The 15,941-nt window shown below is 40.4% G+C and overlaps 1 protein-coding gene across 9 annotated transcripts in view; it reads right to left on the reverse strand.

Annotated features, from left to right (window-relative positions):
* The window catches only part of NHSL1 (NHS like 1), a 260,231-nt gene that overhangs the window by 75,156 nt on the left and 169,134 nt on the right, over positions 1-15,941 (reverse strand). Inside the window, exon 1 of one of the 9 annotated variants that reach the window (XM_053590646.1) lies at positions 9,244-9,381. The exons of the other annotated variants lie outside the window; for them this stretch is intronic. Coding sequence (XP_053446621.1) covers positions 9,244-9,304 — 61 coding nt within the window. The 5' untranslated portion in view covers positions 9,305-9,381. Of the gene's footprint in view, positions 1-9,243; positions 9,382-15,941 lie in introns of those variants that run through there. 9 annotated transcript variants of the gene reach the window in all.

The raw sequence follows: 15,941 nt of genomic DNA on the forward strand, positions 1-15,941 counted from the left end.
CAGGCCTTTGAAAGTCTATTACTCCCACCATTGTGTAATATTTGTATCCTTATTCATAGTCACAAGTCTTCTGCTTAATCTTTCATTGAAATGAAATCATAATTCTAATCAACATTTTAAATTTTCTTCCAGGAATCATCTGATCACTTCTACAGTTACGTGATTACTTCCCAGGAGTAAGTATCTGAAGTAGACACACACTAGTAAAGAGACAGAGGAAAGTTACCTAAAGTAATACATATCCTTAAAGTTTTAACCATACATTTATGTTCAATCATTCCACGATTTATATTGAGTGTTAACCATGAGGGGAGGGGAGACGCACCCAAACTGAGAAAAATAATGACTAAGACTAGACGGAGGGACATGACCATGAACCACGAAGTTACTGGGAAAAATGGTAAAGCCTGTCTCCCTCATTTAGAAGAGGACCAGCTGTTAGAGACTGTTAGAGATTACAGGAGAAGGGGGGACTCGTAGGTCAAGGCAAGTGAAGGTCCTGCAGAGTGGGGTGGAGCGGCCTGCAGGGCCCTGCTGGTCACAGGGGGTGGGTTGTAGGTAGAGGGCACAGAAACGCCCTTCAGAGTGTAAGAAGGAAATCTACAGGGCTAGTGTTGCATATTTTTTTTTTTACTGTTATTTGCATTTATTTTATGTTGCCATCTATTCCCGTGCCATAAGTTTTTGTTTCTTCAGTTTCTTCTGGGATATCTTTTTCTTCTGTGCTACCTCTTCTTCTGGTTTGGGAACAATCTGTTCCTTTTCAGTAAGGATCATCTCAATGTGGCAGGGGGAGCTCATGTATGGGTTAATGCGACCATGAGCTCTGTAAGTTCGGCGACGCATCTTGGGTGCTTTGTTCACTTGGATATGCTCAATGACCAGAGAATCTACATCTAAACCCTTAAGTTCAGCATTACTCTCTGCATTTTTAAGCATATGCAGCAAAAATTCAGCACTCTTTTTGGGCCACCGACCCTGTGTCCAGCCCCACTGTTTGGCCTGGGCACACCTACCAACTCCACCATTATAAGGTCGGAATGGTATACATTGTTTCTTTAAGGTGACATCCTTCAGATACTTGGTGGCTTTTCGTATATGCATACCCTTGATGGCCTGGGCAGTTTCACGTGTGTTCTTAAAGTGAACACAAAGATTTGAGCCTCTTGACTTGCATGACTTTGTGGGGTTTTCTGGGTCAAGTGAATAGCGAACCATTTTCACAGATCACCTCAGGCTGCTTAGGGGAAGAGAAAAGGTAGTGTTGCGTATTAACAGATCCTGGGTGCTAAATGGAAAGCAAAGGGGCTAGGGACAGGGACAGGTTGGGGAAATGGTGCTATAATCCACACAAAAGTTGAGAAGATCAGAATTCATTCTCATCTAGGGTTCTCTTTCTAGATAGAACTCCTTCATTTTATCAGCCAGCATGTGAGATTCTATGATACACTTCAGGAACTAAATACATCTGACGTACGAAGTTTAGAAAATTAAACCCAGTCATTTAATAAATGACTCTGTCATCACCCATGCTTTTATCTTCAGTACAACCTTAAAATACACCCTCATTACTTTTATGAGGGACAAAGATTATATCTTTAAACCTAAAAGCTTCTTAAGAGCAGAGCTAAGGCTCCAGAATTCAGGGATACAGCCTTGTCCATCCCCCTTCTCCCCAGCTTCCCACTGATACAAAACTACAGGCCCTCCTCAGTACACTAAATGCGGTTAGGTCACTAAAAGTCTTGATTTTGAATCCAAAACGTGTCACAAACATTGTTAAGCAATATTGGTTCAAACAGAATATTTTCAAATGTTGTACACAGGAGCTATATGCAGAAATGAAGCATGTTTATATCTTAATGCAATATACACATGCAATTTTTTTTTTCTTTTGAGACAGAGTCTGATGTTGTGGCCCTGGGTAGAGTGGTGTGGCGTCACAGCTCACAGCAACCTCAAACTCTTGGGCTTAAGCGATTCTCTTGCCTCAGCCTCCCAAATAGCTGGGACTACAGGAGCCACCACAACGCCTGGCTCTTTTTTGGTTGCAGTTGTCATTGGTACATAGCAGGCCCAGGCCAGGTTCGAACCCACCACCCTAGGTGTGTGTGGCCGGTGCCCTGCCATCTGAGCTATAGGTGCCAATAAATTTTGAATCCTTGAGCAATTGGAAGTGAAATACATAATCAATAAAATCACTGTTCTTCCAAATTAAAGAGGAGGAAAGGGAAAGAAAAATCAGCAGAACAGAGTCTGGTCAGGGCCATGTACTAAATGATCATCAGAAGTACTTCTCAGGGGCATTTTACCTGTTCAAATAGAAAATTTCTCAGCCCCAACTTATCTATAAATAGAGTTTTTACTGATTGTAATTATTTTACACCATTTTCTAAAATAAAGCTTAACATCTAAAGCGAAACACTACACATGACTAAATTAATTTAGATGTACTCATCGTTACACAAGTTTAAAACAACAGAACTATAATTTTGAAATCCACAGACATGCTCATTCTTATGCCTTTCAGACTCATGGTAACACGGGAACCTCACAGCAAAGTACAACCCACGCCTTCTGGGCCAATAAAATGTACAATACCCTTAGTAGTACAGGATTTTAGAAATTCTAAAAATTATCTACTTAATAAACATTCATAAAAAAATGCTTTAGTAATAAACTTATAGATAGCTTAGACCTATCCTGTTTATTAAGGAACAAAATCTTCTCAAGACTTTAACTTTTGGAGGTAAGACTTAATTGTTTCATGTTTTTATGAACATTTTCACGTTGGGAGCAATTATGTACAGTCTGTAATTCTTCTTTCTTTTTCTTTTTTTTTTTCTTTTGAGACAAAGCCTCACTCTATTGCCCAGTCTATAGTGCCATGGCCTATCAGCCTAGCTGGCAGCAACCTCAAACTTTTGGGTTCAAGTGATCCTCCTGCCTCAGCCTTTCAAGTAGCTGGGACTACAGATGCCTGCCACCATACCCAGCTAATTTTCTTTTTTTTCTGTTTTTAGTAGAGGCAGGGTCTCACTTTTGCTCAGGCTGGTCTCGAACTCCTGAGCTCAAAGGATCCTCCCACCAAGGCTCCCAGAGTGCTAGAATTACAGCTGTGAGTAACCATGCCTGGCTTGATGAAAGGAATTTTTAAAAATCTACAGTAAAAGTTATCTGTTAATACAGTTGTAATTTATGATATTAAAAAATACTTTAAAAATTTGACACCACAGACAAAAATACTGTTATCGTTCAAAACAAACTAAAGGCTCCTGCTGTTTGGCATTTAATTGATTAGAAATAACCAAAAGATGAATTGGTTGGTTGTGAGTTTAGTATACCAATCTCTTATTTTTTTTGCGACAAGCATTTTTCTTACAAATTACTACTATCCATCTTCTAGTATTCTAAGATCTTAGGTATTTAAACCTTCTACCTTTCTTTGATTTACTTGTCATGTGTAAGTCATTACTGAAGAACTGCCATGTGGGAGGAATATTAGAGCCACCATACACTGGAAGGGGCAGCAGTGACCTCCCTTACCTCCGCAGATACTTATGGCAGGCAACTGATTTTCTGTCCCTGCTGATGTAACAAAATACCAAATATAAGCATGCATGCATTTTATTTATTTATTTTAGACTGAGCCCCACTCTGTCACCCTGGGTAGAGTCACGTGGTATCATTATAGCTCATAGCAACCTCAAACTCTCTGGCTTAAGCAAGCCTCTTGCCTTACCCTCTCCTGTAGCTGGGACTACAGGTGTGCACCAACTGGTTTTTTTTTTTTTTTTTTTTTTTTGAGACAGAGCCTCAAGCTGTTGCCCTGGGTAGAATGCCGTGGTATCACAGATCACAGCAACCTCCAACTCCTGGGCTTCAGCGATTCTCTTGCCTCAGCCCCCCAAGTAGCTGGGACTATAGGCACTCACCACAATGCCTGGCTATTTTTTTTGGGGGGGGGGTTGTAGTTGTCATTGTTGTTTGGCAGGCCCAGGCTGGATTTGAACCCACCAGCTCTGGTGTATGTGGCTGGCGCCTTAGCCGCTTGAGCTACAGGGGCAGAGCCTAGTATTTCTATTTTTAATAGAGGCGAGGTCTCACTCTTGCTCAGGCTGGTCTCCAACTTCTGAGCTCAAGCAATCCTTCCACCTCAGCCTCCCAGAGTGCTAAGGCTACAGGTACAAGGCACCCCGCCATACCTCCTATGTAAATTTAACCATTTTTGACAAGTTAAATTTTCCCAGTTTACAGGAAATAAAAGAGCTAGAGGAAAAATAGAAAGCAATCAGTCTAATTTAAAGTGAGACATTATGCTGTTCTGGCTTCCCCAATAAATCAGGATTAAATAAGTATTATAAGAATAATAATGGGAATGTGCCAAATTAGAAGAGATTGAAGGAACATTACAACCCGATACACCATCCTGAACAGGATGCTAGCTTTGGATAAGTCAACCATAAAGCCTTTTTTAGACAAGTGGTAAGATTTGAATATACATGGATATGACTGATCCCTGTGAATTCAATTTTTACAGTTACATAATGAGGTAAAGATACATATGTTTAAAAGGTAATGTCACAGAGATGCTATCCATGCAATGAAAATATGCATCTGATAACAGTTATTCAAGAATTATTTAAACTGTCCCATGAATCATGTTGTATTACAGAAGTACATTAAAAATCACCAATATTCTAGAATTTCATTGGTACAATGATCCTTTTTTCTGCTTCTAAATTAATCATTAATGATGAATCATATGGCATATTGAAAAAAAGACAAATGGAAATCTCTTCATCAATATGGGGTGGGGGTGAAACGGTTGGGTGCCCAAAGGGAAACCTTAATAGACGATAATGTATCAATTCTTTAGAAGAAACCTGATCTGGTATCCACTTTGCCAGTTAATTTTGAAGCTAGGAAACACTCTTCCTTCTGCATGTGTTGATGCCAAAGGCTTCTGCTGTGGATCCTAGTTAATAATTTAATCCAATACCATTGCTACCATCTGCTCGGCCAATTTCAAAACGTCTGCTATCACTGTGACTAGTTTAGTCAAGCCACAATATTCATGTGACAAATGTTGAACAAATGAAAGGCGAGGCAGACAGAAAACATGCTATGAAAAAAAGAAACCCAAATCAAAAGTCTGAAACAAAGCAGCCCTGCTGACACAGCATTGAAAGTGCAGCCATGCCCACAGGATGAAAGGTACACAGTCTCCCCAGTGCAGGGTTGGGGCCATCCAGCGACTGCCCCGAGATGGTGAGAGTGAGGGAAGACAGACAGTGGCAGAGTTCTGTGGAGGGGACAGGCCCTTAGCTTGGAATTAATGGTGAATACCAATATACAAGGCAAGCAAGTCAAAAAAGGGAGATTTTATAAGTTCCCAGTTAGAGCTGAACAAGCATAAGGAGCATTTAATCCACTCCCTTTATTTGACAAGTAAGTGGCCTGCAGTAGATCACACAGCGACCCATCATCTGAGCTAATTCTGCATCTTGTGATACACTTTTCAATACACAATGCCACCTGCTGCCTTCACGGAGCAAGGGCTGGGGAGATGGGCAGTCCGACCATCCTGTCTCATTTCTGCCTTTCCGCTTTTGCCCGCGGCATTAATCTACCGAGGTGACTAGATCCCTGACTTGCTTGTCGCTTGACATGCCTCTACTCATTTCTCAAGTTATAATACAAATACTAACCATTATAAAGAAGTATTCCTTGACAGGGCTTTAGTAAGTCTTTATTTCAAAAATGTGTCATTTGATATCAAGAATAACTTTCCCAAAAGTGAACTGTCTGTCTTGGAGAAAGAGCATAATTTCATTTTACCCCAATTAGTTTTCATGGCACATTGTATAGCCCTAATTCTACCACCCAAGTAGTACTGATTCATCTAATTCATTCTTTAAGGCTATCTTAGGCAAATAACTGCTGTTTCAGGAGAGAAATAATGCATCTGAGCAGAGACAAATACCGGTGAGTTCAACTGCAAAGTTAACTCACTTCACCTTTCCCGATTCAGCCATTCGGAACACTTTTCTGAATGAATGTAAAGGGTCTAGCACATCTTATAGAACAGAATAAGTTTTATTGGAAATTAAAATATATTTTCTATGCTGCTTACATTTAAGTATATACTCCTACAATAAAAATAACTTTAAAATTATTATTGCTCAATATTTCGATGAAGCAATTATCTGATTGCTTTTCTGAACGTATTTATGTTCCTTTGTTCTTTACAAGGTTTTTGTTTCTAATCTTTATCTTAAACATTGTTATTGTTATTAAATTTTAAGTCTTTTTAATTTTGTGAAGGCAAAAAAATGGAAACCTAATTAACACATGTATATGTAAAAATAAAAATTAAAAAAAAGACTTTAAAAATGAATCTTAAAATATGAAAAGAAGAAAAATTGATGAAACCTTTCTTCTAAAATCTGCAGGGAAGAAAAAGAAAATCTCATTTTGGAATGAAAAGCCTAAGTATAATATGTGATCCTGGAGATCTAATTTAAGAGTCTTGTGATTAGCTAAAGTGCTTTATACTCTGAGTCCTCTTGTATTTTTAAAATTGGATTATTATCAAGGACCTGCTTGATTAATGGTGTTATAAAACCTATAAGGAATCTATACTTGAGAGGAATTTTCTGCTTAGAAAAAAAAAAAATGAGTAAAGACTTTCTAATATGAGCGGCACCTATGGCTCAGTGAGTGGGGCACTGGCCATATGCTGAGGGTGGTGGGTTCAAACCCACCGAACTGCAACAAAAAAATAGCCGGGCGTTGTGGCGGGCGCCTGTAGTCCCAGCTGCTCGGGAGGCTGAGGCAAGAGAATCGCTTAAGCCCAAGAGTTAGAGGTTGCTGTGAGCTGTGTGACGCCACGGCACTCTACTGAGGGCGGTACAGTGAGACTCTGTCTCTACAAAAAGAAAAAAAAAGACTTTCGAATAAAGAATACCAGGGGAAACTGACAAAGTAGAAGGCTGCCACCTACAGGAGACACCATGACACTCAATGAGACACTGACCACATGAACAGGAGTGCCCCTGCTGTCACTTACAGAAGATCTGAGAAAGTCTTCTGGCTTAGTTAGCATGCTTTCATTTGGGGTCACATCTCAAAAGAGTATCCTTGTTTTCTTCTACCTCAGAAAGACCATATTTTAGAAGCTTTGCACCCCTTTGAACCTCTCTTTGAACAAAGTTGATATTATGCCACCAAAAAGATGTGCGAATATTCATAAGCTACATGGTATCTGCAACCAAGCTCGGACTAAGAAGTTATACAAAACATTTCTGAAACAATAACAAGGCAGCAATATTTAATTGAGACAAAATCCACATTGATTTATAACCAAAAGGTAAAACCTTACAACAAAGGAATCAACAACAACAACAACAAAAAAAAAATTATTTTCATTTGGAAAGAAGATGACCCTGAAATCACACTAACCAAGAATACAAAACATAATTAATTTAAAATGACTGAAGGCAAATTGCATTTATCGTTGCCTAATTTTTTCCCAATTAATGATCAATAAGTATAAATATTTAGAGAAAAATGACAATCAGAGCTCATTATTTACTAAGCAATGGAACTATCCCTGTGAATTTGGGTTCTGAAGATTTAAATGGCTGTTCAGTTTTCTTTTCTCATGTTGCTAATGATTTCTTATATTGTTTCACAATGAGAATCAATGCTACAGTTAATAAGCTGGTATGCCCAGTACTTTTGCTGAGAGGACAGCTGGTTCACATGCAAAATGAAAATAAGGCAAATTAAGAGAGACCACTTTGGTTGGCTGTTGAAGTAACAGCAATACCTATAGTTGAAAGCCTCCAACTGTATATGGTTTTCTAGTAATGGTAAGGGTTTATTATATGAGTATAATATTTTATTTGATTAGTGCTGGGGTTTTTTTCCAAAAAAAATTTGTATTGTCCTAAACTACTGAAAACACAACAAAATTCTTTTAAACAGGAAAACCAAAGTTCCTTATGAAGCAGGAGGGCTACCAAGGTTTTGTAACTAGGCTGGAGAAGAAACATAAAGGCAAAGAAAGCTTGACATAAAATGACATTTGGAATTTATCTAGAAAGTACAAAACTTTCATTAAAGTAAGCCAGTCAAAGACTTTTTATGTAAATAAAAAAACTTCCTCTAAATTCAATTTTTCATATTCTTTCACTGATTTTTCTTTTCAATTCAGAAAGACAAAACAATTTTTGATAAACAGCAAGAATAAAAACACAGATTATTATATAAAGATACATTGTTCAGTATCTCTAAATTCTAGCAACCTAATATTTCTCAAGCCAAGATTTCAGAATTTGTAAATTTCTGGATCAACACCACAGATGCACCCCCAGGCTGGCTGGCATTCCCTGTTACTAGAGGGCAATGCAATTAGGACACAGCTGGAAGGGGAGGGAGGCATGTTGATTGCAGAGTCTGCATAATTAGACCCACATAAAATTTGAGAAAAATCAAATGGTAATCAAAACAATAATGCTAATAAATAATGGCTACAGACTTTGTAAAAGTGACAGGCCTAACTCTTCCCCACCAGCATCAGGGAGTCTCAAAACAGAAAGCAGAAAATACAACAAAAGAATTCTTTGCATCTCAGAAAAATAAAATAATATTAAGAGGATTAAGATCAGCCGTCTTCCTCGTATATCAAACAATATTTTTAACCTGTAGCCAAAATTAGGAAACTTAGGATTGTAAAGACGGGGATAGATATTTCATAATTTGGTCTACTTGTTTTTTACCACAGAAAAAAAGATGAAGTGGGTCAAAATCACTATACAAATTTGACCAACAACAAAAACATAAGCAATCAATGTCTTCCTGAACCAGGATAAAAAGAAAAGTTAAGATATTTAAAGAGAAAATGAAAGAGATACAGTCTTATGATGCCAAACAGTTTTTCTGAACCTTTCTAAAACTGTTTAGCAGCTCCCCAAAGACCCAGATCACCCACTTTATCACCTTATCTGAAATACCCATCTCTTTGAGGGCTATAATCTTTATAAATCATTGCATGATAAAACAAGTTTAAATGAAGCTGCCACAATCCATTTTCATTAGCAAACCATATTTAATTAGTTATGTGTTTAGGCCATTGAAGGCAGTTTTTAAAATACCTGCACTCTTCCACATTCATTTTTAATCTGACTGGAATTTAATTATCTTATTACAAATCGCTTTCCGAAGAGAAATACTCACCAACTGCACCCCATGGGATACAGGAATCAGCCACAGACTCCAGACAATATATTACATTCATTATCAAGATAAATTGCAGAGTATCTATGGGGAACTTGGTCCAGCAGGGTGGCCCATGTTAAAATAGAATAAAATTCACTTCTGTGCTCAGAACCCTTCCGCTTCATCTACGCAATGATAACCCCTCTTCAATAAGATAACTCTATATTCTGAACTTTCTAGCTTCACTTAAATTGTGTTTAACACCCTCTTCCCCCACCCCACCCCCAAGGGCCTCTTCTTTCTGCAGCTGCTGAACGCCACAAATAGCTTCTTGTATAGTTTGACTTAGAATGCACACCAAACCCGACGTGTTGAATGGCAACGTGAATGCTTCATTCAGAGAGAACCAAAGTGTGTAGAATGTCCTAAAAACATCCCAGCGGCAACTGGGATCATTAAGAAGTCTTGGGGCAGATGCCTGCTTTCAGCGGTTGCCTACAAATTCTTCTCAGGTCTATGCAAATGTCGAGAGAAAGGTTTCAGAAGATTCCCACAGTGATCAAAGGAGCAAATTCCCCTCAGCCTGCCCCATCTAGATGTGGGGTTCCCTAACATTGTTTCCCTTCTCTGCAACAAATGTGTTTTTCCTCCTGCTTTTCTAATAAAATTGGCCTAGCCTCAATCTAATCATATGCTGGCATCTGTTATCCAGTCCAAAATTAAAACAATTTTTAAAAACTTTTAATGTGTTATGTATTCTCTGCATGACTCACCTCCCCCAACCCCATATTTCTGTGAGCTCCTGGGGCCCAGAGCCAAATTCACACCCTTCACTTTGCACAAGGCCAGCCTTGGTGTCACACAATATCAGGTGTTCTGGAAACACACTTAACACTCATGGAAATGAGTGGGGGAGGGAGGACCCGGAGAATTGAAAAGCATGGGTCCTATAGTGCCGTAATTTTCTCGCATCTACAAATATTTTCCTTAAGAAATACCTTGCAAATTCCAAACAAAAATGTCTACACAGCTATTGGCTATCCTCACCTGAAGAGTATTCGTGAATACAAGTAACTTCTTGAAAAGCTTCCCTGTGTGTTGAAACTGGAATTTATTTTCTTGAATTCTAGGTACACCAGGCGATCAATGATTACAGGGGCTGGTGGGGACAGCAGAAACCCACAGATTGACCTCTTACTGTCTTCCCATCACCCTTTGGGTTGCAGATGAATTTGCGACCAAATTCAGTGGAATTCTCCATTTCTTCAGGAGAGCAGATCTCTGTTGTCCCTCTTACTCTGTTTAGATGTCTTATTATTGTTCACTGTCATTAAAACCTGTACTTTTTGCTCACAGCAAAACAACTTGTTAACCTCCCACTAGACACACCATCTGGAGCATAACACAGAGGCGGTAACTCACTGAATCCACAGCACTGAGGGGCCCATTGCCAGATATGATACACTGTAGGCATGTGGTTAATATTATTTTATCAAATGAATGAATTACAGCAAGAAAAGAAACAGTTTTAAAGAAAATAATAATTAACTCTAGAGAATGTATTCTCATAGTGTTAAAAAATATGGTCATTCCCCCTCATCCATGAGGGACATGTTTCAAGACCATCAGTGGATACCTGAAACCACAGATGGTACCAAACACTGTATATTCTATGTTTCTGCCTATACATATACACCTATGATAGAGTTTAATTTATAAATTGGACACAATAAGAGATTAACAACAATAACTAATAATAAAACAGAATTATAACAACACACTATAATAAAAGTTATATAAATTCAGTCTCATTCTTTCTCTCTCAAAATATCTTATTATATTGTGTTCATCCTTCTGTTCATGACGACATGATATAAAATGTCTACATGATGAGATGCTGCGACAGTCGATCTAATCACAGAGAGTGCTCCTGCAGTCCTGACTAGCGGCCGTGTCTAAAGTCTGCAACATGATCTGCTGTAATAATGATTCATGGTCCAGGAGGGATGGAGCAGACGGGCAAGAGAATGCCTCACAATATTCAGAACAGTGCATAATTCAAAACTTGTACATTGTTTATTTCTGGAATTTTCCATCTAATATTTTGGGACCATGTTTGCCTGCAGGTAACTAAAACCATGAGAAGCAAAACTGCAGATAAGGGGAGACTACTGCAATGTTTAAGGATCCACAGCTTCTCAGGTAGGGAGAGAGCTTTTATGTAGTAACTGAAGACAAAAGTATATTTCTTTTTTTTTTTTTGTAGAGACAGAGTCTCACTGTACCGCCCTCGGGTAGAGTGCCGTGGCGTCACACGGCTCACAGCAACCTCTCACTCTTGGACTTACGCGATTCTCTTGCCTCAGCCTCCCGAGCAGCTGGGACTACAGGCGTCTGCCACGACGCCCCGCTATTTTTTTTTTGTTAGTTTGGCCGGGGCTGGGTTTGAACCCGCCACCCTCAGCATATGGGGCCTGCACCCTACTCACTGAGCCACAGGCGCTGCCAAAAGTATATTTCAAAGAAAGCATTTCATTCATCTCCAGCCTTGCCTCATTCGTTAAAGACTCAACATACCAAATACTACCCCAGGCACTAGAGCAGGTTCCCAACCTGTGGGTCATGATCCACAGAAACTGTATTAAAGGGCCGCGGCATTAGGAAGGTTGAGAACCACTGCACTAGAGGTACCAAGATGAAAGTGACCTTCTCTTAATAAGCCGTCTTTGACCTTTGCATCTCCCATGCTCTCATCAGAAGAGTGCATTATGCAGTTCCACGTGGTTTATCTGCTCCCTGATTGTGCTCATCTGTCTCTGCTACAGGACCTGCACTCCCAAAGGACAGGAAGTAGGCCGTACTGGCTTTGAGATGCACCAAATGATCAATGAAAGAATAAACAAGCTATTTTTTGTCCATAAGGCATACCATTGGACGGAAGAAGACAGACACAGTAAAATGGTAATAAGGCACATGTTCAATTAGAGGGTGCTTACCTCTCACAGCTGCAATGTCAAGGGAAACTTCACACAGAGAAGGTGACATGTAAGCTAGACCCAGATGGCTGAATAAAGGCTTGATGGAGGGAAAAGGATATAAAACACATTCCCAGTGGAGGGAAGAGCAAAGGCACCAAGAAGAGTGTGTCATCTGTGTGCCAGGAATACCGAGTCATGTGTGTAATGGGGGGTGCACTGCCTCTCACAATTCCCAGTCAAACCATCTTGTCAAGCACACTGCGTGTGAGTGACTAGAGGCTGGAAATCACATTTTCTAGACTCTTAAACCGGGGCTTCAGCAGCTGGTCTAGCATTTGCAAAGCAGGTGCATGTGGTGAACTTAGCTGACCACGTGAGTCCTCGCGTCTATGCTCCTGCTGCTTCAACTATTTCTGCTCAAGTCTCACTGCTAAGGTAACTGCAACCTCAGTGCCCATTCCCTGTTTTCATGAAGGTGGGAGGCGGGGAGTGTGACACTCATTTTGCTAGAAAGGTACACAGCTGAGGCACTGTGGTCTGGGATTCAGAAAGTGGGTGCCAGCTTTGACTGCAGCAGAGATAATGAACAGCTCCCTTGTTCAGCCACTTCGGAGAGAGTCCTCCCTGGGTGTTCAGCTTGGGCTGTTTCCCAGGCTTTTCTAGTGATTATATCAGTACCATATAGCCTGTTTTAAATCTCTGTCTACTTACATTGCTTTCTGCAACCGAACCTGCCTGAGCCAACCTGATGGCCTGATGGGATGACAAAGTGGTGTTCATGGTGACAGCTACGGGAGATGTAGCTGGAAAAGTTCAGGCAGGACGAGGGGTGAGGAACCTTGCCTGTCAAGTTGAAAATGTTACTCTTCATTCAGTTAGCCATGGTTGAACAAAGTTTTCATACAAGATAGTGATCTGTGTTGGAGATAAACTTTAGAGACATGGAAAACTGAGTTGAAAACAACAGACAAATTGTTTAAATCCAAGGTGGAGTGTCAGCTACTCATATATGGGAGGCTAAGGCATGAGGATCCCTTAAGCCCAGGAGTTTGAGACTAGCCTAGGCAACATAGTCAAATAACATCTCTAAATTAATTAATTGGAGGGGAAAAATGGAGTTAAACAGTCTGTCCTCCACATATTGGTGATTTCCTCCATGCCTAATCATTGTCTGTATCATAACATTTCTGCCTCTCTTAAATGCCCTATCTATTCCAGGTAGGACACCAGTAGTGCCTGGAGGAGGATACCACTGCTTACTGACTCTGCATAACCTCTGGTCTCTCCAATCTCTCTTCTGATTTCATGTTGTTGGAAAGTTTATGATGAATATTTTAGTTCCTGATTATCACCTGCTTTGTCAGACTGATCTTTTTCAAAGAGGGGGGTTTGCGGAAACCATATGGCCATAATCAAAGCCCATGAATGAAAAAGAAAAATAACATAAAAGTCTTTCTCTGTACTCATTTTTTAAACAGTAAGTTCCTCCTAGTCTGCTAGATAGGACTCTGAAGTGCTGCATAAATTCTGATAAAGAACACATAAGGAGGGCGGCGCCTGTGGCTCAGTGAGCAGGGCGCAGGCCCCATATGCCGAGGGTGGCGGGTTCAAACCCAGCCCCGGCCGAACTGCAACAAAAAAATAGCCGGGTGTTGTGGCGGGCGCCTGTAGTCCCAGCTGCTCGGGAGGCTGAGGCAAGAGAATCGCGTAAGCCCAAGAGTTAGAGGTTGCTGTGAGCCTGACGCCACAGCACTCTACCCGAGGGCGGTATAGTGAGACTCTGTCTCTACAAAAAAAAAAAAAGAACACGTAAGGTGATCTAACCACTATCAGTATTTAGGGAAAGAACATCACATAATTGAAACAAGCCAGTGTCTTGTTAAAGTGGATATGAAGGACTGCAAGAGCACTTAGGGCAAACAACAGAATCTACTTTCATTTTATTAAGCAAATTGTATTTATTAAGGGATATTAAGAAGCTCTCAGAATCTCCGGAGCAGCCAGAGGGTTAAGTTTACCTGCCACACGGCCAGGACTATGACAATGAACGCTGCTGCTGCTGCCACCTACTGGTCATCACTGATCATGCCCAAGTGTGAATGTCAAGTGTCCACAGAGAGCAAGAGACCAGAGTTACCGGGCTTGCGGTAGATCCAAACAATGTGCTTGGCTACTGCCTAACATTCCTCCGTGTGTCAGGCTGGCAGAGTTACATACCCGCACTCTAGCTGCAAGGGAATCTGGGTAATGAAAGCATCAGCTCTGAGGCTGGTTGGGAGACGGAGTCAGGTCAGACAGGGTGGGATGGGAGTTAAGTGAGAACCTGCTGCAGGATTTCTGGCCAAGTTCTTTACTAAGAACAATTACTAATATGTTCCCAAATCAATTGGGATTTGTAGTCTCTTATTTCAGTTTTGATTCAAATCCAGAAATATGGTTACTTGCTGCTGATTTCCTGAATCAGAAGCTGAGAAAGTGGGCGGCACCTGTGGCTCAGTGAGTAGGGCGCCAGCCCCATATACCGAGGGTGGTGGGTTCAAACCCAGCCCCTGCTGAACTGCAACAAAAAAATAGCTGGGCGTTGTGGCGGGCGCCTGTAGTCCCAGCTGCTCGGGAGGCTGAGGCAAGAGAATCACATAAGCCCAAGAGCTGGAGGTTGCTGTGAGCTGTGTGACACCACGGCACTCTACCGAGGGCAGTAAAGTGAGACTCTGTCTCTACAAAAAAAAAAAAAAAAAAAAAAAAAGAGAAGCTGAGAAAGAGAAATATTTTACTCTAATTGTATGAGTGATCCGTAAGAATTTACCTGGTAATGTTCAACAGCGTCATCTGCTAAGTCTATAAACTCAGCATAGTTCAGGATTTATTTCCTTCCAAGGACTCTCTTTCTTGAGAACAGTTACAGCAGATTTTTTTAAACCATAACAATGACTGATTGATTGATTTTATTTTTGAGACAGAGACTCACTTTGTCGCCCTCAGTAGAGTGCCGTGGCGTCACAGCTCTTAGCAACTTCAAACTCTTGGGCCTAAGTGATTCTCTTGCCTCAGCATCCCAAGACTGAGACTACAGGCACCCACCACAATGCCCAGCTATTTTTTAGAGACGGGGTCTCACTCTTGCTCAGGCTGGTCTCAAACCCATGAGCTCAGGCAATCCACCCGCATCAGCCTCTCAAGTGGTAGGATTATAGGTGTGAGCCACTGCGCCCAGTGTCACAGCAGATTAAAAAAAAAAAAAAAAATGCTCAAATTCACATAAGACAAATAATAGAAGTAAGGGTAAAAAGTCTGCAGAATGATTTTTTAGAAAAATCAGCACTTTGTGGGTTGTTGCCACCTCACTTCACAAATTAAAAGAGTAAGTTCAATCAACTCACTCTGCCAATTATCCTATGTAATAAAAGTTGGAAAAAATAAAAAAACTAGAAAAGTTTATGTTTGGCAGGAAAAAAAATGCAGCCTAGTAACATCTTCAAAGCATAATTTGACAACAGTAATTTCAAGATAAGTGAATCTTCAAAACAATTTTTTTTTTTTTTTTTGCAGTTTTTGGCCAGGGCCAGGTTTGAACCCGCCACTTCCGGCATATGGGGCCGGTGCCCTACTCCTTTGAGCCACAGGCACCACCCCCAAAACAAATTCTATTCTGCCACATAGTTTTCCTTTTGATAAGGTGATAACCTTAAAAGGTTTTATCAAAATGAGAATGGAGTTTTTATGTATCTCATAACTCAA

The sequence above is a fragment of the Nycticebus coucang genome, chromosome 5, assembly GCF_027406575.1.
Source record: "Nycticebus coucang isolate mNycCou1 chromosome 5, mNycCou1.pri, whole genome shotgun sequence".
Classification (NCBI taxonomy): domain Eukaryota; kingdom Metazoa; phylum Chordata; class Mammalia; order Primates; family Lorisidae; genus Nycticebus; species Nycticebus coucang.